A 22,552-nucleotide genomic window follows, 5' to 3' on the forward strand; every position below is an offset into this window, starting at 1 on the left:
GTATCCAGTTTAGCTTCAAATGAATGGATGGTCATTGAATGACAGAATATTTTGGTTTTGAAAGGACCTTAATGACCAGCTCCTTCCATGCCCTCCCATGGACAGGGACACCTTCCACTGTCCCAGGTTGCTCCAAGCCCCAGCCAGCCTGGCCATGGACACTTGCAGGGATGGGGCAGTCTCAGCTTCTGTGAGCAACCTGTGCTGTGGAGGGGCTTCACCACCTCCACAGTAACAAATATCTTCCTAATATCCTCTCTAACCTACACTCCTGCCATTTCAAGCTATTTCACATTGTCTCCAGCTGCTCCAAGGGAAATACAGGTTGGATACTAGGAAAAAGTTTTTCACTGAAAGAGTGATGAATTTCTGGAATGGTCTGCCTGAGGAGGTGGTAGAGTCACCATCCCTGGAGGTGTTTAAAAGAAAGACTGGATGTGGCACTCAGTGCCATGGTTTAGTTAAGATGTTGGGGCATGGGTTGGACTCGATCATCTTGAAGGTCTCTCCCAACCAAGTCAATCTGTGAATTCTGTGAATTCTGTCCTAATGATGTGGTTAAACCCCAGCCAGCAGCCACGCCCCACACAGCCGCTCCCTCACTCCCTGACCACTGGGATCAGGAAGAGAACTGGAAGGGAAGAGCTGAAAAAAGTCCTGGGTGGAGATAGAGACAGTTTAACAGGGAAAGCAAAAGCTGTGAACACAACCAAAGCATGTGAAGGAATATCTTTCCCCATTTCCCATGGATAGAAAGGTGTTCAGCCATCTCCAGGGGAGCAGGGCCCCATCCCACCTAACAGCTACCAGGGAAGACAAAACCCACCACTCCAAATGACATCTCCTTCCTCCTCCTTCCCCTCACATTATATCCTCACCATGATGTCACATGCTCTGGAATATCCCTCTGGTCTCTTGGGCTCACCTGTCCTGGCTGTGTCTCCTCCCAACCTCCCAAATACTCCCAGCCTCCTTGCCAGCCTGGCAGTACAAAAAGCAGAAAAGGCCTTACCCTGTGAAAACCCTGCTCAGCAATAACAGAAACATCTCTGTGTTATCAACTCTGTATTCCACAGAACTCCAAAACACAGCTCCACACCTTGCACTGTCAAGAAAATTAACTCTAAACCCAGCACACCTATCAACTCCATGCCCTTATTCAATGTCTGTCTCCAGCTCTCCTGTAGACTCCTAAAGTACTGGCAGGTCCTCTGAGGTATCCCCAGAGCCTTCTCCTTCCCAGGCTGCTGGGATGGAGCTGTCACACAGCCATGGCAACTGGGCGAGAGAATATCTGTAGTCTGGCCATAGGAATGATGTTCTGGGAGGCTGCAGAAGAGCAGACTGTGAACATCTGAGTGTACTCAGAGTCAGGCCAGTCCATGCAATGTCACCAGAGATGTTCTGTTGAGAGCAGAAACACGTGTAGGTGCTGGAGCAGCAGCAACTGGTGGGATTGATGAAATAAATGATCAAGGAAGTCACCAGACCCTGGTAACTGACCCTGACATGCCATGCTGCAAGGCATCCAATATGGGAGAAATTCTGAAGAAACTTTGACAAAGAACTGTCAAGAAATTTCAAGGTGGGTGTGAACAAACTCTCTAAATAAAAATAGAAAACCTCTCTTTTCTTTGGAATTCCTTGTTTACAAAAAAGGGCAACTTTGTGACTGGGTGTATAGTTAACTGATCCTGATATTCCATGTGTCAAGTCAGCAAATTTGGGAGAAATTCTGGAGAAATTGTGACAAAAACAGTCAGCACACTTCAGGGTGGGTATGCACATACCCTCTGAATAAAAATAGACAACTTCTCTGTTCTGTGTAATTCCTTGTTTGTAACAAGGGGAAATTTATGCCTGGGTATATATTGCAGTGTCACTCCTGAGGACTCAAACACTCCTTTCTCCAGGGACAAGATAGAAGGAACAGTTCACGTGTCTGTTCTGAGACTCTGCATCAAGGTAAGTTCTTGCTCCTTTCTCACCATTGACTCCAATATTCAGAGTCTTTCCTGACTTTTTGAAATAAATATATATATATGGACAAAGCTTAGGCTGGAGTTGCAGAGCTCCAAGGAGCAATCAGAGCTTATGCATGCACTGAACTTTGCAGCACTTTGATATTTTCTGTGAGTCAGGAGGGCAAGGACAGGAGGAAAGATTTGGGAAAGAAACTCGAGCCAGCTCACTGAAAAATAACATCAAACTGTAGAATAAGACGGAAGGGGGACATTATTAATGACTAAAACTCCAACCATGACCTTGCAAAAAATGTCTGGATAAACACAGGTGAGATGGGAAGTCCTGGGAAAATTTACTCTAAAGGCCTCTTGGAAAATCTGAAAACAGCCTCTCCCTGGAGAGTATATAAATCCAGAGAGTCTGAGACTGCAGCAGAGGCATTTGAGACTCCTCTGCCACTTTAGGGCTGTGAGCAGAATCCTGTGCCACTCCTTCTCAAGGTAGGCTGTTTTCTATGTATCTGTTCAGTTAGATATTACGTTACTTAGATATATTTTCATTTCATGGAGTGGGTCATGCAGAGGAACTTTTCAGACCCTTCTCTGCTTGACTTGGGGCAGCTTTGGGCATGCTCTGCAGAGTACTGTAAAAAGTCCCAACTTGTAGTTGCACTTGTCAGGTTCGAGCTCCTTGGTCACCACATTCTGATCCAGAGATGAACAAGAGAAAAAGGACCAGATATCTTGGGTCAGAGCAGGGCTGTGTGCAGCACAGCATCCTGAATCCAGTGGAAAGGGAGAGATGAGGGTCAGTGAGAAGAACAAGACAAGGGCAAATGTGCAGGGTGACTTGTCAAGCCCTCAGCAGTCCTGAGCTCAGCCCCTTGCCAGCCCAAGGTGGCCTTTGTGCTTTAGAGGCTGTGGCAGCTTTGTCTGCCAGGAACCCTTTGAACTGCCTGTCCCAGCTGCCTTATTCCAAATGCTGATGATATTAAATCTCTCCACTGAGTGTCTGGCAATGCAAATGGAAGCATTCCTGCTCTCCCAAACCTGTGCTGCCTCTGAAAGGAGACAGAACCCCTTGTGTGGTTGCCACCATCCCAGGGAGCTTTTCAGCAGTTTTCTGATAAAGGAATAATCTTACTGGCTGCTGAAAATCGCATCAGCACTGAGAAAGAGAGAACAGCAGAAGTGGCTGTCCAAGAAATTCCTGCAATGGTGCCTTTGCCAGTACAGGGAAATCAATCAGCAAAGTTGAAGATGGCCATCAGCAGGAATTCCTAGCAACTTGCCCCTGAGGAGCAAGAGCTGCCCCTCAGGACTTGCATTGTAGCAGCCACTGTGCTGATAAGATAGAGGTCTTATCCCTCATGCTTGCTACTGCTCCCATCTGCTTGGCCCCTTCATTTGCTCTCTGCATGTGTCTGCAAGTTTAGAGTCTGAGGTTGGATAACGTGGAAATGCAAGGTGAGCAGCAGGACACCCATGGCCCAATGTCAGCTGAGAGGCAGCACCCCAGGTGGATCAGTTGGGGTTCAGTATTGGGTCTGACTGGAAGAGCTGAGTGTCTGTGTGAACCTGGATGGTGCCAGAGACCTGTAGGAAGTGCAGCATTGCTGTTCTTTGCCTGCCCAGTCACACATGAGATTAAAGCCCAGCTGAGCATTGCAGGGGGCTAAGAAGAGTCTGTGCCCAGCTGCAGGTGTCTTCTGTTGGAAGGTGCTGGGAGCTGGAGGGAGTTGGGAAATGGTGGCCTTGTCCCAGGGCTGTGCCTCACTTGCAAGATCACTTTGCTGTGAGAGCCGGTTGCAGTCCTGGTGGGTTTGGCTCCTTCCTTTTACAGGATGACTTCTCCCACTTCTGTCTCTCTGGGCACCTAAACCCTCTTTTAGCTTTCACCCTTATTGCCCTTGTGGTTTTTCCATATGCAGGAGGACAGAAATGACCTGCTCTCTCCAAGCTCAGTGTCCCTCTGCATTTGCCTTCCAGGGGAGCAAGAGCCCTTCACTGAAATCCTGCCACCATGCTGGGGCTGCTGTGGCTGCAGGTGTTGGCCAGCTGCCTCTGGCTGGGACACAGTGAGGTGGTGAACTCCTTTACAAGTTGTCCTCAGTTCTTCTATGCAGGGACCCCTCCAAATGATGCCCTGAATCCAAATAACCCAGCCTGGATCTGTCAGTGCTTCAGCAACTCATATCACTATGCCACCCTGTACGACAGAGACAGGAGAATTCCAGTGTACTCTGCCTATAAATACCAGCCTGGAGATGCCAAGAGACCTCACTCGTGGTTTGTTGAGCCACAGGTGAGTGTCTCACTTACAGCACATCACCCTCCAGCCACTCAGAGATGAGCTGTAGCTGTCCCAGGGAAACTCAGCTCTTGGACTGATTTCCTGGTACATCTCCCTTTGTATGGGGTTACAGGAGGCAACCTCTGGTGTTCCAGGACTGAGGTACACCTGTAGCAACTACACAGAAGGATTAAAGAGTCATACAATCTCTGAATCACTGCGTGGTGTGGGGGGATCCAGGGAGAGCCCTGGACAGATTTGGGCTGTAGAGACAGGAGGAAAGGGACACAGATATGTCAGGGGAGCTGAATCACAAAAGTAACTTTTCAATCCTAGGAGTGGGAAATGCTCCTTCTCTCATGCATGCATCCATGGTCCCGGCACAGGCTGCAGGCTGGATCACAAAGGTCACAAGTCAAACTGAGAGCAGTCAGGTTCTGAGCTGCTTGCTCTTAATTGCTCTTGCATGCATGCAGGAGGGTCATGTGTATGATTTCTCTCAGATTCATATATTTTCCTGCACTGAGATGACCAAAAATGGGATCTTGACCATCAGAGGCTTCTGCTCCCGGGAAATCTTCTCCATTACTCCCATTCCCCATTCTAACACCTCCTTCTCTTTCCCTGTCCAGCTCATAGGTAAAAATAATCCTAAAGAGATGAAAACAGAGTTGTTCCTCAAACAGGAATCCAAGATTCCCTTAGACCAAATCACAGCGAGCCAGGCTGTCCTTGACGACTACAAACAACTGAAGGGTTTGGATCGAGGCCATTTGAGCCCTAATGGCCATCACAATAGTAGGGAAAGCAAGACAGCTACCTTCACCCTCACGAACATAGTGCCCCAAGACAGCAGTCTCAACCAGGGCCAGTGGAACATCTACGAGTCTATAACAATGCCCCAGAAGACCCAGGGTTGTACGACCACCTACGTGATCACAGGTGCTGTGCCTGGGAAAAACAGTGTCGCAGAAGGGAGGGTGAATAGACCCAGCCACATCTGGTCAGCTGCCTGCTGTCTGGAGGGCAAAAAACCCTCGAAGACTTGGGGGATAATTGCTGAAAATGACAAGAATGAGGTGGAGAACCTCAGCCTGGGGAAGCTGGAGGAGAAGTTGACCAATCTCTACAAGAGAAAGGTTACTCTGTTCAACAATGCCTGTCCCCGGGAATGAGGCTCACATCCTCAAAGAGAAGGTTCAGTGGCTTTTCCCACATGTCATAGTATCACAGAATCACAGAATGGGTTTGTGTTGATGGAACAGTAAAGCCGTCAAAACAGCTCTGTGTAACTTTTACTCGTACCACAGCCTGCTCACAGTCATTTACTTCTTTATAATAACCCATCTAACCCTGCCCTCCATCAGTGTGAAACCATTTCCTCTTCTCCTATCACTCCATACCCTTGTCCAAAGACGCTCTCCAGCCCTCTTAGAGATCCTTGAGCTACTGCACTCTCAGCAGTCTTCTCCAGGCTGAACATCCCCAGCTCTCTCACCCTCTCTCCAGAGCAGACACGCTCCAGCACTCGGAGCACTTTCATGGCCTCCACTGGACTCCACTCCAACAGCTTTGTATCCTTCTTGTGCTGTGGGCCCCAGAGCTGGAGGCAGCACTGCAGCTGGGGTCTGAGCAGAGCAGAGGAGAGGGGCACAAATGTCCTGTGCAGAGTCTGTGCTGCTTCCTTCCTTCTCTGCTGTGTTTCCAGCTCTGTCCCTCAGGGCACCTCCTCCTCTCTTCAAAGGCACAAAGATGTGGGCAGAGCCTCCAGCTGCTTTGCTTTGCTGCCCATCTCAGGAGAGAGCTCTCAGGAACGAGTCCTCTTCACCTTAGCTGTCCCCAAGAGTATGCAGCTGACTTGTCCCTCATGTCCTTAGCAAGGATGTGGCATCAGGGTGCCTCAGGTTGCCCAGAGATCCGTCTGGAGATCTCCATGTCTGGATATACCCAAAGCCCAACAATACAAAGACAACCAGATGTAGCTGATCCTGCTGCAGCCTGGAGTCTGCACTAGAAGATCCTGAGAAGTCCCTCCAAAATACAACAATTCAGGGATTCTGTGATCCTGGCACATGCTTTTGTTTGCTTGCTTTTGGAACTGCACCTTGAGAGCAGCAGCTGTTGGATCAGACAGGCAGGCTTTGGCATCAGATCCATAGAGAGCTTTGAGCAGCCACAGCTGAATTCCTGGGATGCACTCCTTGGACACCTTCATTCTCTGCTCTGCTTCTGAAGCTTTTCTGCAGATTGATGGGAAACTGATTTGGGGAAATTTTGTATTCAATGTTTGTCAAAGATCAATGTGTGCCCCATCATGGAGTTTGCAAGAGCTTACAATAAAAGTGATTTGCTGCAGTGCTGGATTGCAGGGTCACGTTTTCTATAAACCACAAGTTGCTTCTCACTGATTTGTAGAACCACCAGTAAAGTCACAGTGCCCAGAGCATCGTTGCATGACATTGGGTGTGCAAATTCAATCAGAGGATGCCATAACACCCACACAAGTGTCAGCATCAGACACCAGTTATTCTCCTGTCAATGGGCATGAACAAAGAGGGCAAGGGTTGCTAATAGCTCATACAAGCTGTGTCACTTTCTGAGGTGCCAGCTTGGGACTGGACATCTCAGCTCAGGAGCTGTTGTTCATTGTCCTACTGGATCTCACTGCTCAGCCAGGACCAACCTGTTTGGGGTCTGCAGTAGGACAGAAGTTGTGGTGGAGGTGCGGAGTGAGGCAGTCCCATGCAGGTGTCTCCAGGTGTGCTGGTGTCCCAGCAGCTGTGACCGCAGCCAGCAGAGCTGCAGGCCTGCCTCAGCTGCATAAAGAGCTGCACCCTGGGCCCCTGCAGCTGCCCTGAGCTTTGGAGACCCCCACTGGGGCTGGCTGATGTGCTGCAGGATCCTGGGCAACAGGCAGCCCCAGCTGGGCCAGCAGCCAGAGGCCAGGCCCATTCTCCAGGGGCAGCTCTGGGGGCTCTGCACACCTGAGCCCAGGGCACCAGATCCCAGGGCAGACACGGGGCATGGCATGGGAGCACCATGGAGTTCTGCTCCTGTTGCCTCCAGCTGCCATGGGCACAGCAGCAAGAACCCTGCCTTGTGCCAGCTGGGCTGCACAGACCCCTGGGAGAAGATTTTGCTTTTAGCAGAACAAAGTGAGCACATGACTCTCACTGTCTTTGCTGGACACAGCTCCTGCCATGCCAGGTCCTCTGCCTGGATGGATTTTTTCTGCTGGGATCAAATGCTGACACAGCTCCTGATGGGATGAAAGCATCAGAGTGATTTCAGGCTGATGCACCCCTGCAGACACCTCTGTTGTACCTCAGGCTGTGGCTCCCTCTGTCTTGCTCACCCACCTCTGCACACTGCCTGGGGCTTGAGACCACACTCATCCTCACAATTACTCATGCCTTGCCTCACTGCCCCTGCTTTACAGACTCTGCAGCCACTGGCTGCTTGATCATCTCCATCAGTCCCTCCTGTATGAACTTCCCAGGCTCTTTTCAGGACCTTTCCTCATGGCACTACCCAGAAATGCCCTGCCATGCACAGCAAGATTGTGAAACACTTGGGAAGCTCAACAAGGAAAGAAATCATCTGAGTCAGTTCAAAATCCAGTTTCTCCAGTACAGGAATCACAAAGGAGTTTACATTTCCTTGCATTTGCTTGATTTATTTCTTGGGAAAAAAACTCCAACCTAGTCACCTTGAGAACTAACATGAAATATTTATTTAGAAGGGGGTGGGAGCATTGTGATTACCAAAACCCCTCCCCAGAAAGTTCAAAATTCCTCTGGACAAACACAAGTACTGTCAGAACTCCTGGACAAACTCACTCCAAACCCTGTTTGGGAAATCCCACACATCTTCCTTCCTGGAGTTCCTAAAAAATTGCTATAGTCAGACTGCAGCAGAGGCATTAGAGAGTCCTCAGCCTCTTTGGCAGAAATTCCCTGCCTTCCTCAGCAGGAGGTGAAATACTTGGAAAGCACAAAATAGAGGATCAGCCTGGTTGCTGCCTTCCCACAGGCATTAGAGGTGCTTCTCCAAGGAACTCAGTTTGGAGCTGAGCAGAGGGCTGCCCCAGCTCCACAACCATGCTGCCAGACACCTTTCATCTGACATGGCCTCTGTTTTCTGCTCAGCCTGCTGTGAGTGGGCAATAGGGATGGAGCCCTTTGCTGAGCCCAGAGCTGCTCCATGCCCACAGTGGGCTGGGAAGCCCCTGTGTTCCCTGGAAGATGCAGCTGCACTGACATGGCAGGGTAATTTTGCAGTTTGCTCTGTGTCTGTCCATCTTTGGGGAGAGCTCTGGGCTCCAGTGTGTCACAGGGATTTTAGCCAGCATGGAAAAATGATTTTTGCTTGGAGCTGTGAGGAGACACTGCGACCTCAAGGCACTTCACTGCAAAGTGTTGGATCATGCAGCTGGCTTAGCCTTTTCCAGTCACATCAAGGGTTCACGTTCTGTGGACTGAACAAGTTGTGCTGTCCCAAAAGAGTAGGAAACAGGAGAATCAAGTGAGTGTCATCTTCTGGCCTCTGCTTGAGAGAGCAGCTGGGCAAACATCCTTTAGTCCATCCAGGAAACAAACTTTCCTGTGTGGCAACATTTATGAGGTTACATTGTAAAGTTACAGCTCTGATTTCTGAGGAACTGCTTATCTGTTGTATAGCTGGGTGGGTTTCTGTTACACTTCCTGCAGTGAGGTCCTCACTTCCTGCACCTGGGCAATATGTCCTTTGCTGATGGGCAACAGAACTTTGGCATAGAAATATCAGCCAAGAACCCCTGGGGTCAGGTGAGGAGGTGTTCAGGAATGCTGCTGCCCAGGTGTTGTGCCACACACGTGAAGATCCTGCAGAGAACAGTCTGGACAGCCTGCTCTACCTGATCCTGCTGCAGCCTGGAGTCTACACTAGAAGATCCTGAGAAGTCCCTCCAAAACACAACAATTCAGGGATTCTGTGATCCTGGCACATGCTTTTGTTTGCTTGCTTTTGGAACTGCACCTTGAGAGCAGCAGCTGTTGGATCAGACAGGCAGGCTTTGGCATCAGATCCATAGAGAGCTTTGAGCAGCCACAGCTGAATTCCTGGGATGCACTCCTTGGACACCTTCATTCTCTGCTCTGCTTCTGAAGCTTTTCTGCAGATTGATGGGAAACTGATTTGGGGAAATTTTGTATTCAATGGTTGTCAAAGATCAATGTGTGCCCCATCATGGAGTTTGCAAGAGCTTACAATAAAAGTGATTTGCTGCAGTGCTGGATTGCAGGGTCACATTTGTATAAACCACAAGTTGCTTCTCACTGATTTGTAGAACCACCAGTAAAGTCACAGTGCCCAGAGCATCGTTGCATGACATTGGGTGTGCAAATTCAATCAGAGGATGCCATAACACCCTCACAAGTGTCAGCATCAGACACCAGTTGTTCTCCTGTCAATGGGCATGAACAAAGAGGGCCATACAAGCTGTTTCACTTTCAGAAGTGCCAGCTTGGGACTGGACATCTCAGCTCAGGAGCTGTTGTTCATTGTCCTACTGGATCTCACTGCTCAGCCAGGACCAAGCTGGTTGGGAGCTGCACAAAAACACAGGTTGTGGTAGAGGTGCAGTGTGAGGCAGCCCCATGCAGGTGTCTCCAGATGTGTTGGTGTCCCAGCAGCTGTGACCGCAGCCAGCAGAGCGGCAGGCCTGTCTCAGCTGCATGAAGAGCTGCACCCTGGGCCCCTGCAGCTGCCCTGAGCTTTGGAGACCCCCACTGGGGCTGGCTGATGTGCTGCAGGATCCTGGGCAACAGGCAGCCCCAGCTGGGCCAGCAGCCAGAGGCCAGGCCCATTCCCCAGGGGCAGCTCTGGGGGCTCTGCACACCTGAGCCCAGGGCCCCAGATCCCAGGGCAGACACAGGGCATGGCATGGGAGCACCATGGAGTTCTGCTCCTGTTGCCTCCAGCTGCCATGGGCACAGCAGCAAGAACCCTGCCTTGTGCCAGCTGGGCTGCACAGACCCCTGGGAGAAGATTTTGCTTTTAGCAGAACAAAGTGAGCACATGACTCTCACTGTCTTTGCTGGACACAGCTCCTGCCATGCCAGGTCCTCTGCCTGGATGGATTTTTCTGCTGGGATCAAATGCTGACACAGCTCCTGATGGGATGAAAGCATCAGAGTGATTTCAGGCTGAGGCCCCTCTGCAGACACCTCTGCTGTACCTCAGGCTGTGGCTCCCTCTGACTTGCTCACCCACCTCTGCACACTGTCTGGGGTTGAGACCAAACTCATCCTCACCATTACTCATGCCATGCCCACTGTCATCAATTTCCAGGCTCTGGAGCCACTGGCTACTTGACCAACTCTCATGGTTTGACACTTGTCTAACACCTGGCACCCACAAGTGCTGCTCACTCAGCCTCCCCTGCCACAGCTGGACAGAGGTGAAGAAATAAAATTAACAAAGGAATTATAAGTTGAGATAAAGACTGGGAGGAAACAGTCACAGGGGCAAAACATGTTTAAGTGAGAAGTATGAAACATCTTTATTATTAACAGAATCAGAGGAGAGTAATGAGAAGTAAAATTGTCCTTCAAAACACTCTTTCTTCCCCCAACATTTCCCTCCTTCCCAGCAACAGCACCACAGGACACAGTGAGGCTGGGCTGGTCTGTTCATCACCCAAGGTTTTCTTCTGATTCTCAGGGAGAAGTGTCCTTCCCCTTCTTCACCGTGGGGTCCCTCCCACAAGAATAGTTCATGAACTTCTCCAGAGTGGCTCCACACTCACAAGCAGCAGTCAAACCAAAACTGCTGCAAGATGAGTCCCTCCCACAAGCACACAATCCTCCAAAAACTGCACTGGCATGGGTCATCCTTCCACAGGGTGCAGTCCTCCAAGGACACACTGCTCCAGCAGGGGTGCAGGGGTCCCCTGTCTTCACCAGGTCTCCCAATGGATCACAGCCTCCTTCAGGCATCCACCTACCCCAGACAGAGCACATCAGCCACGGGCTGCTGGTGGATCTCTGCATTCCCCTGTGGTTCCCCATGGGCTGTGGGTGGATCTCTGAATTTCCCCTGGATACCCAAGGGCTGCAGGGGCACAGCTGCTTCACCATGGCCTACAGAGAAATCTTGGCTCTAGCTCCTGGAGCACCTCCTCCCCTCCTTCTCCACTCACCCTGCTGTCTCCATGTTGTTTCCCTCACATGTTCTCAACTCATCCTAATCTATGGCTGGAATTCAAACTTGGCAGGCTCAACTTTGTTTTGATTTTCTTCTCAAGATGTTATTGAAGAGGTGTTACCAACATCTCTAACTGGCCCAGCTGTGGCCAGCTGCATGTCCATCGTCAGAGCCACCAAGAATTGGGTCTGCTGCACAATCGTAGAAGCTTCTAGCAGCTTCTCACAGAAGCCACCTCTGTGGGCCACCCCACTTCCAAAAACCATTCTGTGCAAAACCAGCACACCAACCCCATCAGTTCTAATCAGTGCTGGGTCACTGGGGAGGTCTCAGATACCTGCAGTTTGGTCACTGTGACAGCCATCCACAAGAAGAGCTGGATGGAGAATCTGGGGAACTATAGGTGTGTCCACTTGACTTCGCTTCCTAGAAGGGTTTTGGAGCAGATTGTCCTGAGTGTGATCACCGGGCACATCCAGGAGAACCAAGGCATCAGTCCCAGCCAGCAGGGCTTTAGGAAAGGCAGGTCCTGCCTAGTGAATTTTTGGAACCCTGGATGCTGAGAATTTTTAACTTTCTGTATTGAAAGGCAGAGACTCTCCAGGGCACATTGCATTTGACCTGAGGCCCTGCAGAAGGCGTCCAAAATTCACTGATAGCCCTGGAATTACAGGGGTGTAGTTTGAATAGAAGTATGTAATATCAAAGTGTGAAACACTTATGGTTTAAGGTTTTTGAAAATAGCAATATATAGAAAGCAAGAGAGAGATTTAAGGGTGCTGGCTAGTTGTTCTTCACCTTCATATTCATAGGGGTTTGTGTTGTTTTATGTGATTTGTTAGGAAAGACCACATTGTGGAATTTGAGTGATTAGTTATTGTATTAAAAGTAAAAAATAATTGAAGTGTAATTTCTTCATTAGATAGTTTGGTATTAAAAGACTTTGCTGAGAAAAATACTGGACCATTTTGTAGCTTGATAGTTGAATGCCACAGAAGAGAGTTGGCAATCCCAATCATGATAATAAAGCAAAGAAAATAAAAACACAATAGCAAACATCATCTCCTTTGATGACCAGATGACAGGCCCAGCAGATGAGGGGGGAGGCTGTGGAAGTGTCCAGCTGGACTTCAACAAAGCCTTTGGCACAGTCTCCCCCAGCATTCTCCTGGAAAAGCTGTCAGCCCAGGCCTTGGAGAGGTGCTCTCCTGGCTGGCTCAGGAGCTGTCTGCATGTCCAGGCCCAGAGAGCCTTGGTGAGCAGTGCCACATGCAGCTGGCGTCCGGCCACAAGCGCTGTCCCCAGGGACCAGTGTGGGGCCAGGTCCCACTGAAGATCTTTGCTGATCTCCTGGATGAGGGGATCCAGGGAACCCTCAGCAAGATCATGGATGATCCCAAGTTTGGTGGGAGGCTCAGCCTGCTGGAGGGCAGGAAGGCTCTGCAGAGGGATCTGGACAGGCTGGATCCTCGGGCTGAGGCCACCTGTGCAGGCAGTGCAGAGCAAGGCCATGGAGCTGCTGAAGGCCCTGCAGGGAAAGGCCTGCGAGGAGCAGCTGAGGCAGCTGGGGCTCTTTAGCCCAGACATGGGGACTCTGACAGATGATTTCTCTCTCCAGCTCCCTGAAAAGGGGGTGCAGCCAGGTGGGGATCAGCATTTTCTGCTGGACAACCAGCGAGAGGATGACAAGGCAAGGCCTCGATCTGCACCAGGGAGATTCTGGTGGCCCATCAGGAGGAATTTCTTCACATAAAGGATGATTCAACATTGGAATGGACTGCCTGAGGATGTGGAGGAATCCCAGTTCCTGGAGACTGGATGTGGCACTCAGTGCCATGGTCCACTTGACCAGGTGGTGATTGGTCACAGGTTGGACTCCATGATCCCATAGGCCTTTTCCAACAGAAATAATTCTGTGCTTCTCCCAGGAACCCAGCTGGGAGCTGAGCAGAGGGCTGCCCCAGCTCCACAACCATGCTGCCAGACACCTTTCATCTGAGATGGACTCTGGTTTCTGCTCAGCCTGCTGTGAGTGGGCAATAGGGATGGAGCCCTTTGCTGAGCCCAGAGCTGCTCCATGCCCACGGTGGGCTGGGAATCCCATGTGCTCCCTGGGAAGATGTTGCTGCACTGACATGGCAGGGTAATTTTTCATCTTCCTCTGTGTCTGTCCATCTTTGGGGAGAGCTCTGGGCTCCAGTGTGTCACAGGGATTTTAGCCAGCATGGAAAAATGATTTTTGCTTGGAGCTGTGAGGAGACACTGCGACCTCAAGGCACTTCACTGCAAAGTGTTGGATCATGCAGTTGGCTTAGCCCTTTTCCAGTCACATCAAGGGTTCACTTTCTGTGGACTAAACATGTTGCCATGTCCCAAAAGAGTAGGAAACAGGAGAATCAAGTGAGTGTCATCTTCTGGCCTCTGCTTGAGAGAGCAGCTGGGCAAACATCCTTTGGTCCATCCAGGAAACAAACTTTCCTTTTTGGCAATCTTTATAAGGGTTCATTGTAAAGTTACAGCTCTGATTTCTGAGGAACTGCTTATCTGTTGTATAGCTGGGTGGGTTTCTGTTACACTTCCTGCAGTGAGGTCCTCACTTCCTGCACCTGGGCAATATGTCCTTTGCTGATGGGCAACAGAACTTTGGCACAGGAATATCAGCCAAGAAGCCCTGGGGTCAGGTCAGGAGGTGTTCAGGAATGCTGCTGCCCAGGTGCTGTGCCACACACGTGAAGATGCTGCAGAGAACATTCTGGACAACCAGCTCTAGTTGTTCCTGCTGGAGGCTGCAGTCTGGACTAGGAGATCCTGAGAAGTCCCTCCAACACACAACAATTCAGTGATTCTGTGATCCTGGCACATGCTTTTGTTTGCTTGCTTTTGGAACTGCACCTTGAGAGCAGCAGCTGTTGGATCAGACAGGCAGGCTTTGGCATCAGATCCATAGAGAGCTTTGAGCAGCCACAGCTGAATTCCTGGGATGCACTCCTTGGACACCTTCATTTTCTGCTCTGCTGCTGAAGCTTTTCTGCAGATTGATGGGAAACTGATTTGGGGAAATTTTGTATTCAATGGTTGTCAAAGATCAATGTGTGCCCCATCATGGAGTTTGCAAGAGCTTACAATAAAAGTGATTTGCTGCATGCAGTGCTGGATTGCAGGGTCACGTTTTCTATAAACCACAAGTTGCTTCTCACTAGAAGTTTCTAGAACCACCAGTAAAGTCACAGTGCCCAGAGCATCGTTGCATGACATTGGGTGTGCAAATATAATCAGAGGATGCCATAACACCCACACAAGTGTCAGCATCAGACGCCAGTTATTCTCCTGTGAACGGCATGAACAAAGTGGGCCAGGGTGCCAAAAGCTCATACAAGATATCCCTACAGAAGCAGGAATAAGACTCCCAACTTTGATGTCGTCACTCCTAATCCTTTGGGGGAGGGGGCTTTTGCATCAAACAGTTCAACGGGTTCTATGACTTCAGGATTATGTGGGATTGCCCCACCTTTCCTCAGGGATGGGTTTTACAGTGGATCTTGCTGCACTGTTGACTTGGGAGACACGGTGGGGTTCTTTGACGGTTTATGGCCCATTCTAATGATTTGACCACTGCTGGGCCCTGATTTGTTCTGTCCGTTGGGCTTCACTAGAAAGGAGGAAATTGTTCCACCTCCACCAGATTTGCTTTTTCTTGGCCTTCTCCCACATTCTGGCTGAATCCCACTTTGTTCAGGATATCAATCCCAGGTTATCTGAGACAAAAGGAAGCACAGGACTCAACCAGTTTAAACCAGCTTGGATCTAACACACTTCTTCTGGATACTTCTGGTTGTAACAAACAACTCTTCATGCTATTATTCCTGGACCTTTGGAAAAAGAAGAAAATTAGTCCAATTTAGTTTTGAGTAAATTAATGATCATTGAATGACAGAATATTTTGCTTTAGAAAGGACCTCAGCAACCAGCTACTTCCATGCCCTCCCATGGGCAGGGACACCTTCCACTGTTCCAGGTTGCTCCAAGCCCCAGCCAGCCTGGCCATGGACACTTGCAGGGACGGAGCAGTCACAGCTTATGTGGGCTACTATAGCTGGGGCTTCTCCACCCCACAGTAACAAATATCTTCCTAATATCCACTCTAAACCTACACTCCTTCTGTTTCAAGCCCTTTCACCTTGTCCCAATGATGTGGTTTAACCCCAGCCAGCAGCCACGCCCCACCCAGCTGCTCCCTCTCTCCCCGACCACCGGGATCAGGGAGAGAACTGGAAGGGAAAAATCTGGAAAACTTCTGGGTGGAGACAGAGACAGTTTAACAGGGAAAACAAAGGCTGTGCACACAAGCAAAGCACATCAAGGAATTTCCTTCACCATTTCCCATGGACAGAAAGTGTTCAGCCACCTCCAGGAGGTCTGGGTCCACCTAATAGCTACCAGGGAAGACAAAACCCACCACTCCAAATGACATCTCCTTCCTCCTCCTTCCCCTCACATTATATCCTCACCATGATGTCACATGCTCTGGAATATCTCTCTGGTCTCTTGGGCTCACCTGTCCTGGCTGTGTCTCCTCCCAACCCCCCAAGTACCCCCAGCCTCCTTGCCAGCCTGGCAGTACAAAAAGAAGAAAAGACCTTGCGTCTGTGAAAGCTCTGCCCAACAATAACAGAAACATCTCTGTGTTCAGCAGAACTCCAAAACACAGCCCCACTCCTGCCACTGTCAAAAACATTAACTCTGAACCCAGCACACCTATCAGCTCCATGCCCTTATTCAATGTCTGTCTCCAGCTCTCCTGTAGACTCCTAAAGTACTGGCAGGTGCTCTGAGGTATCCCCAGAGCCTTCTCCTTCCCAGGCTGCTGGGATGGAGCTGTCACACAGCCATGGCAACTGGGCGAGAGAATATCTGTAGTCTGGCCATAGGAATGATGTTCTGGGAGGCTGCAGAAGAGCAGACTGTGAACATCTGAGTGTACTCAGAGTCAGGCCAGTCCATGCAATGTCACCAGAGATGTTCTGTTGGGAGCAGAAGCACGTGTAGGTGCTGGAGCAGCAGCAGGTGCAGCTGGTGGGATTGATGAAATGATCAAGGAAGCCACCAGACCCTGTTAAGCCGCTTCTAACATGTCATGCTGCAAATCAGCAAATTTGGGAGAAATTCTGGGGAAACTATAACAAACAACTGCCAACCCATTTCAGGGTTGGGTATGCACATACTTGCCAAATAAAAATAGAAAACTCCTATTTTCTGTGGAATTCCTTGTTTAAAATGAAGGACAAACTATTCATGGGTATCTATTGCAGTGGCACTCCTGAGGATTCAAACATTCCTTTCTCCAGGGAGAAGACAGAAGGAATGCTTCAGCTGCCTTTTCTGAGACTCTGCAGAAAGGGAAGCTCTTGCTCCTTCATTACCATTGACTCCAATATTCAAAGCCTTTCCTGACTTGTCAAGTAAATATATATGGGCAAAGCCAAGGCTGGAGCTGCTGAGCTCCAAGGAGCAATCAGAGCTAATTCAGGCACTGAATTTTACAGGACTTCAGTATTTTCCATCAGTCAGGACGGCAATGAAAGCAGGAATGATTTGGGAAAGAAACTCAAGCCAGATCATCTGAAAATTAACATCAAACTGAAGAAAAATTATAAAGGGGGAGATTATTGACTACTAAAACTCCACAAATGACCTTGAAAAAAAACTCTGGACTTAAACAGGTGTGGTCTAAACACGTGGGAAAATTTACTCAAAAGCCTTCTTGGGAAATCTAACACTGTCTGTTCCTGGAGAGTATATAAACCCAGAGAGTCTGAGACTGCAGCAGAGGCATTTGAGACTCCTCTGCCACTTTGGGGCTGCAAGCAGAATCCTGTGCCACTCCTTCTCAAGGTAGGCTGTTTTCTATGTATCTGCTAATTTAGATATTACCTTAGTTGGATGTATTTTAATCTCATGGAGTGTGTCATGCTGAAGGACTTCTCACACTCTTCTCTGCTTGATTTCAGCAGCTTTGGGCATGCTCTGCAGAGTACTGTAAAAAGTCCCAACTTGTAGTTGCAGTTGTCAGGTTCGAGCTCCTTGGTCACCACATTCCTGATCCAGGGAGGAACAAGAGAAAAAGGAGCAGATATCTGGGGTCAGAGCAGAACTGTGTGTAGCTCAACATCCTGAATCCAGTGGAAAGGGAGATATTAGGGGCAGTGGGAAGAACAAGATAAGGGCAAATGTGCCGGGTGACTTGTCAAGCCCTCTGCAGTCCTGAGCTCAGCCCCTTGCCAGCCCAAGGTGGGCTTTGTGCTTTAGAGGCTGTGGCAGCTTTGTCTGCCAGGAACCCTTTGAACTGCCTGTCCCAGCTGCCTTATTCCAAATGCTGATGATATTAAATCTCTCCAGTGAGTGTCTGGCAATGCAAATGGAAGCATTCCTGCTCTCCCAAACCTGTGCTGCCTCTGAAAGGAGACCAAGCCCCTTGTGGGGTTGCCACCATCCCAGAGAGATTTTCAGCAGTTTTCTCAAAAAGGAATGATCTTACTGACTGCTGAAAATTACAGCAGCACTAAGACAAAACAGGTCAGGTGGCTGTCCAAGAAATTCCTGCAATGGTGCCTTTGCCAGTACAGGGAAATCAATCAGCAAAGCTGAAGATGGGCATCAGCAGGAACCCCAAGCAACCAGGGCAAGACCAGGACACCTATGGCCCAATGTCAGCTGAGAGGCTGGACCCCAGGTGGATCATTTGGGGTTCGGTGTTGGGTCTGACTGGAAGAGCTGAGTGTCTGTGTGAACCTGGATGGTGCCAGAGAGCTGTAGGAAGTGCAGCATTGCTGTTCTTTGCCTGCCCAATGCCCCATGAGATTAAAGCCCAGCTGAGCATTGCAGGGGGCTAAGAAGAGTCTGTGCCCAGCTGCAGGTGTCTGCTGTGGGAAGGTGCTGGGAGCAGGAGGGAGTTGGGAAAAGGTGACCTTGTCTCAGGGCTGTGCCTCACTTGCAAGATCACTTTGCTGTGAAAGCTGATTGCAGTCCTGGTGGGTTTGGCTCCTTCCTCCTACAGGATGACTTCTCCCACTTCTGTCTCTCTGGGCACCTAAACCCTCTTTTAGCTTTCACCCTTATTGCCCTTGTGGTTTTTCCATATGCAGGAGGACAGAAATTACTCCTTTCCTGGTCTCTCATAATCTCCTATTCTGCCAGCTCTTTCCCCCTGCACAAAAAGGCTCCAGGCCATGACCTGCTGTCTCCAAGCTCAGTGTCCCTCTGCATTTGCCTTCCAGGGGAGCAAGAGCCCTTCACTGAAATCCTGCCACCATGCTGGGGCTGCTGCTGCTGCAGGTGTTGGCCAGTTGCCTCTGGCTGGGACACAGTGAGGTGGTGAAGTCTTTCAGAAGTTGTAAACAGTTTTTCTATGAGGGGACCCCTCCAAATGATGCCCTGAATCCAAAGAACCCAGCCTGGATCTGTCAGCACTTCAGCCACTCGTATCACTATGCCACCCTGTACGACAAAGACAGGAGAATTCCAGTGTACTCTGCTTACAAATACCAGCCTGGAAATGCCAAGACACCGGATGCCCCATGGTTTGTTGAGCCCCAGGTGAGTGTCTTCCTCACAGCACATCATGTGTCTGCATTCAAAGCAATATTAAAATAACCATTTCCATTTTGTCCCAGCCCAGTGCACAAATGCACGTGGATACACTGGATAGAGTTCTCCTCATTTTACTTCAAACCCCTGCACCACATGGTTCCTCTCATGCATCTGAGACATCAGCAGGAGCATGAGATGAATCACATCCCAAAGGTGCCCAGCTCTCTGCCTTCACCTGATAGGAACAGCAAATCACATTTCTTTGCACAACATGACAAAGTCAAATGCTTCTCCTCCTTGTGCCCTGCTGTGCTTGGCGACCAAGTGATGGGGAAAAGGCCTCCAGGAGAGGCTAAACTTGAGGGACCAATAGTCTGCTGGGATCTGATCCTCACTTTGCCCTGAGCTGTTCTGCATCCCTGGCAGAGCTAATCTGCTCCCAGTGAAGAGTCAAATAGGCTTTGGTGAGTGGTGTGAGAGAAGTGAGGAGAAACTCAGAAGGGGTTGAAGTAGCCCAGGAACAAAGCTTTGAGGAAAAGGCACTGGAGATGAGGTAGTCTGGTTAAGTGGAGGGATTTCTGGAGTGACATTTCAGGCAGTAAAAAGTGAGGAGCATCAGTGTTGGTCCATTCAGAAGGTTGTGATCTCCATCCATGGACAGTGACCCCTGAGCACCTTTGGCTCAGGCTTGGTCCAGAAGGATCCAGCAGTTAGACAGAACTCCAAAAGCTCTGGAGCCCTCATCAATGTCCTTCAGAGAAACTTCAGTAAGACAGGCCTGGCCAATTAAAGCACAGCAGAACAGCAAATTCAAGCCCTTTCTATGAGCAGAGTAGGAGGAGAGTGTTTGGTGAAAATGTGCAAGATCCTCTCTCCAGTTCCAGGGGAAGGCCTAATATGCTTCCCTAAAGATGAACAACAAGGTATTGAAGTTGTGAAAGAAATAACCATTTGCACTTGTTACTCTCATGAGCATGAGGCACTATTCTGGCCTTGCACCACTGAAGCCTACATATGAGGGAGGGATAAAACTGTCTGGATTTTTATAGGATCATACAATCATAGAGTGGTTTATGTTGGAAGGAATCTTAAATATCATCTCAAACCCCTTGCATGAGATAGGCCAGCCACTAGACCAACATGCTCCAAACCCATCACTGGCCTTATGTTCCTAGACCCTGGACACAGGACACCTAAAAATCTTTGATTTTAAACACTTTCTCCTGAGGCATTTTTGGAGTATTCAGTTTACCCAGGACTCTTTTGATGTTACAGGCCCCTCTCAGAGGCTAAGCTTTTGTAACTTCTTTTCAGTGATGCTGCAGAAAATGCTCCCTGGCCCCCATTAGCTCTGAGACACATTCTCAACACTGCTGTGACAGATTCCATTTACACTGAGATCATTTTGCTTACTGAGCAAATCCTTGAAGAAACTGCAGCTCTCCCAGGGAAACCTCAGCTCCAGGAGTGATTTCCTGACAAATCTCCATGTGTATGGTGTTACAGGAGGCAACCTCTGGTGTTCCAGGACTGGGGTACACCAGTCCTGGAAAACACATAATACTCATTTTACACATACAATCTCCGAATCATAGCCTGGCATGAGGAGATCCCGGGAGAGCCCTGGACAGATTTGGGCTGTGGAGACAGGAGGGAAGGGAAGCATATTTGGCAGGGAAGGTGTCTCACCAAAGTCGCCTATCAGTCCTAGGAGTGGGAAATGCTCCTTCTCTCATGCATGCATCCATGCTCCCAGCACAGGCTGCAGGCTGGAACACAAAGGTCACAAGTCAAACTGAAAGCAGTCAGATTCTGAGCTGCTTGCTTGTGAAATCTCTTGCGTGCATGCAGGAGGGGCATGTATATGATTTCTCTCAGATTCATACGTTTTCCTGCACTGAGATGACCAAAAATGGGATCTTGACCATCAGAGGCTTCTGCTCCCGGGAAATCTTCTCCATTGCTCCCATTCCCCATTCTAACACCTCTTTCTCTTTCCCTGTCCAGCTCATAGGTAAAAATAATCTTAAAGAGATGGAAAGACAGTCGGTCCTCATAGAGCAACACAAGTTCACCTTAGACCAAATCAAAGCGAGCCAGGCTGTCTATGACGACTACGCACAACTGAAGGGTTTGAACCATGGCCATTTGAGTCCCTGTGACCATCAAGATAGTAAAGAAAACAAGACAGCTACCTTCACCTTCACCAACATAGTGCCCCTGGACAGCAGTCTCAACAAGGGCCAGTGGAACACCTATGAGTCTAAAACAATGCCCAAAATGACCAAGGACTGTAAAACCACCTACGTGATCACGGGTGCTGTGCCTGGGAAACTCCACGTATCCCAAGGGAGGGTGAACAGACCCAGCCACATCTGGTCAGCTGCCTGCTGTCTGGGTGACGAAGAGCCCAAAGGCTTGGGGGGCTATTGCTGAGAACGACAAGAACAAGGTAGAGAACCTCAGCCTCGGGGAGCTGGAGGAGAGGTTGACTGAGCTCTACAGTGGAACAGTTACTCTGTTCAACAATGCCTGTCCCCGGCAATAAGGCTTGGTGGCTTTTCCCACATGTCACAGAATCACAGAATGGGTTGTTATTGATGGGACCGTAAAGCCTTAAAGACCATCTCATTCTCACCTGCCTGCCATGGGCAGGGACACCTTCCACTCCACCAGCTTGTTCCAAGCCCTCCCAAGCCTGGCCTTGAACCCTTCCACGGACGGAGCAGTCAGAACAGCTCTGGGTAAATTTTACTCATACCACAGCCTGCTCACTGTAATTTATGTCTTTAGAATATCCCATCTAACCCTGCCCTCCATCAGTGTGAAACCATTCCCTCTTATCCTGTTACTCCATACCCTGGTCCAAAGACTCTGTCCAGCCCTCTTAGAGATCCTTGAGCTACTGCACTCTCAGCAGTCTTCTCCAGGCTGAACATCCCCAGCTCTCTCACCCTCTCTCCAGAGCAGACACGCTCCAGCCCTCGGAGCACCTTCATGGCCTCCACTGGACTCCACTCCAACAGCTTTGTATCCTTCATGTGCTGTGGGCCCCAGAGCTGGAGGCAGCACTGCAGCTGGGGTCTGAGCAGAGCAGAGGAGAGGGGCACAAATGTCCTGTGCAGAGTCTGTGCTGCTTCCTTCCTTCTCTGCTGTGTTTCCAGCTCTGTCCCTCAGGGCACCTCCTCCTCTCTTCAAAGGCACAGAGATGTGGGCAGAGCCTCCAGCTGCTTTGCTTTGCTGCCCATCTCAGGAGAGAGCTCTCCACCTTAGCTGTCCCCAAGAGTGTGCAGCTGACTTGTCCCTCATGTCCTTAGCAAGGATGTGGCATCAGGGTGCCTCAGGTTGCCCAGAGATCCTGTCTGGAAATCTCCGTCTCTGTAGATACCCAAAGCCCAACAATACAAGGACAACCTGCTCTAGCTGATCCTGCTGCAGCCTGGAGTCTGGACTAGAAGGTCCTGAGAAGTCCCTCCAAAACACAACAATTCAGTGATTCTGTGATCCTGGCACATGCTTTTGT

At 49.6% G+C, this 22,552-nt stretch overlaps 2 protein-coding genes across 2 annotated transcripts; both read left to right on the forward strand.

The window, feature by feature from the left end:
* Positions 1-1,854: 1,854 nt before the first annotated feature.
* LOC103822478 (endonuclease domain-containing 1 protein-like) lies at positions 1,855-22,288 on the forward strand. The gene is given in 4 exon segments (XM_050987099.1): positions 1,855-1,965; positions 18,717-19,035; positions 21,037-21,443; positions 21,445-22,288. Coding segments are annotated over 3 exon segments (825 nt in total). The 5' UTR covers positions 1,855-1,965; positions 18,717-18,750; the 3' UTR covers positions 21,578-22,288.
* On the forward strand, positions 4,325-6,615 carry LOC103822479 (uncharacterized). Its single transcript, XM_050987072.1, has one exon. The coding sequence runs from the start codon at positions 4,551-4,553 to the stop codon at positions 5,430-5,432; it is 882 nt and encodes a 293-aa protein (XP_050843029.1). The 5' UTR covers positions 4,325-4,550; the 3' UTR covers positions 5,433-6,615.
* Positions 22,289-22,552: the final 264 nt, after the last annotated feature.

This window comes from Serinus canaria, chromosome 1A (genome assembly GCF_022539315.1).
Source record: "Serinus canaria isolate serCan28SL12 chromosome 1A, serCan2020, whole genome shotgun sequence".
NCBI classification, from domain to species: domain Eukaryota; kingdom Metazoa; phylum Chordata; class Aves; order Passeriformes; family Fringillidae; genus Serinus; species Serinus canaria.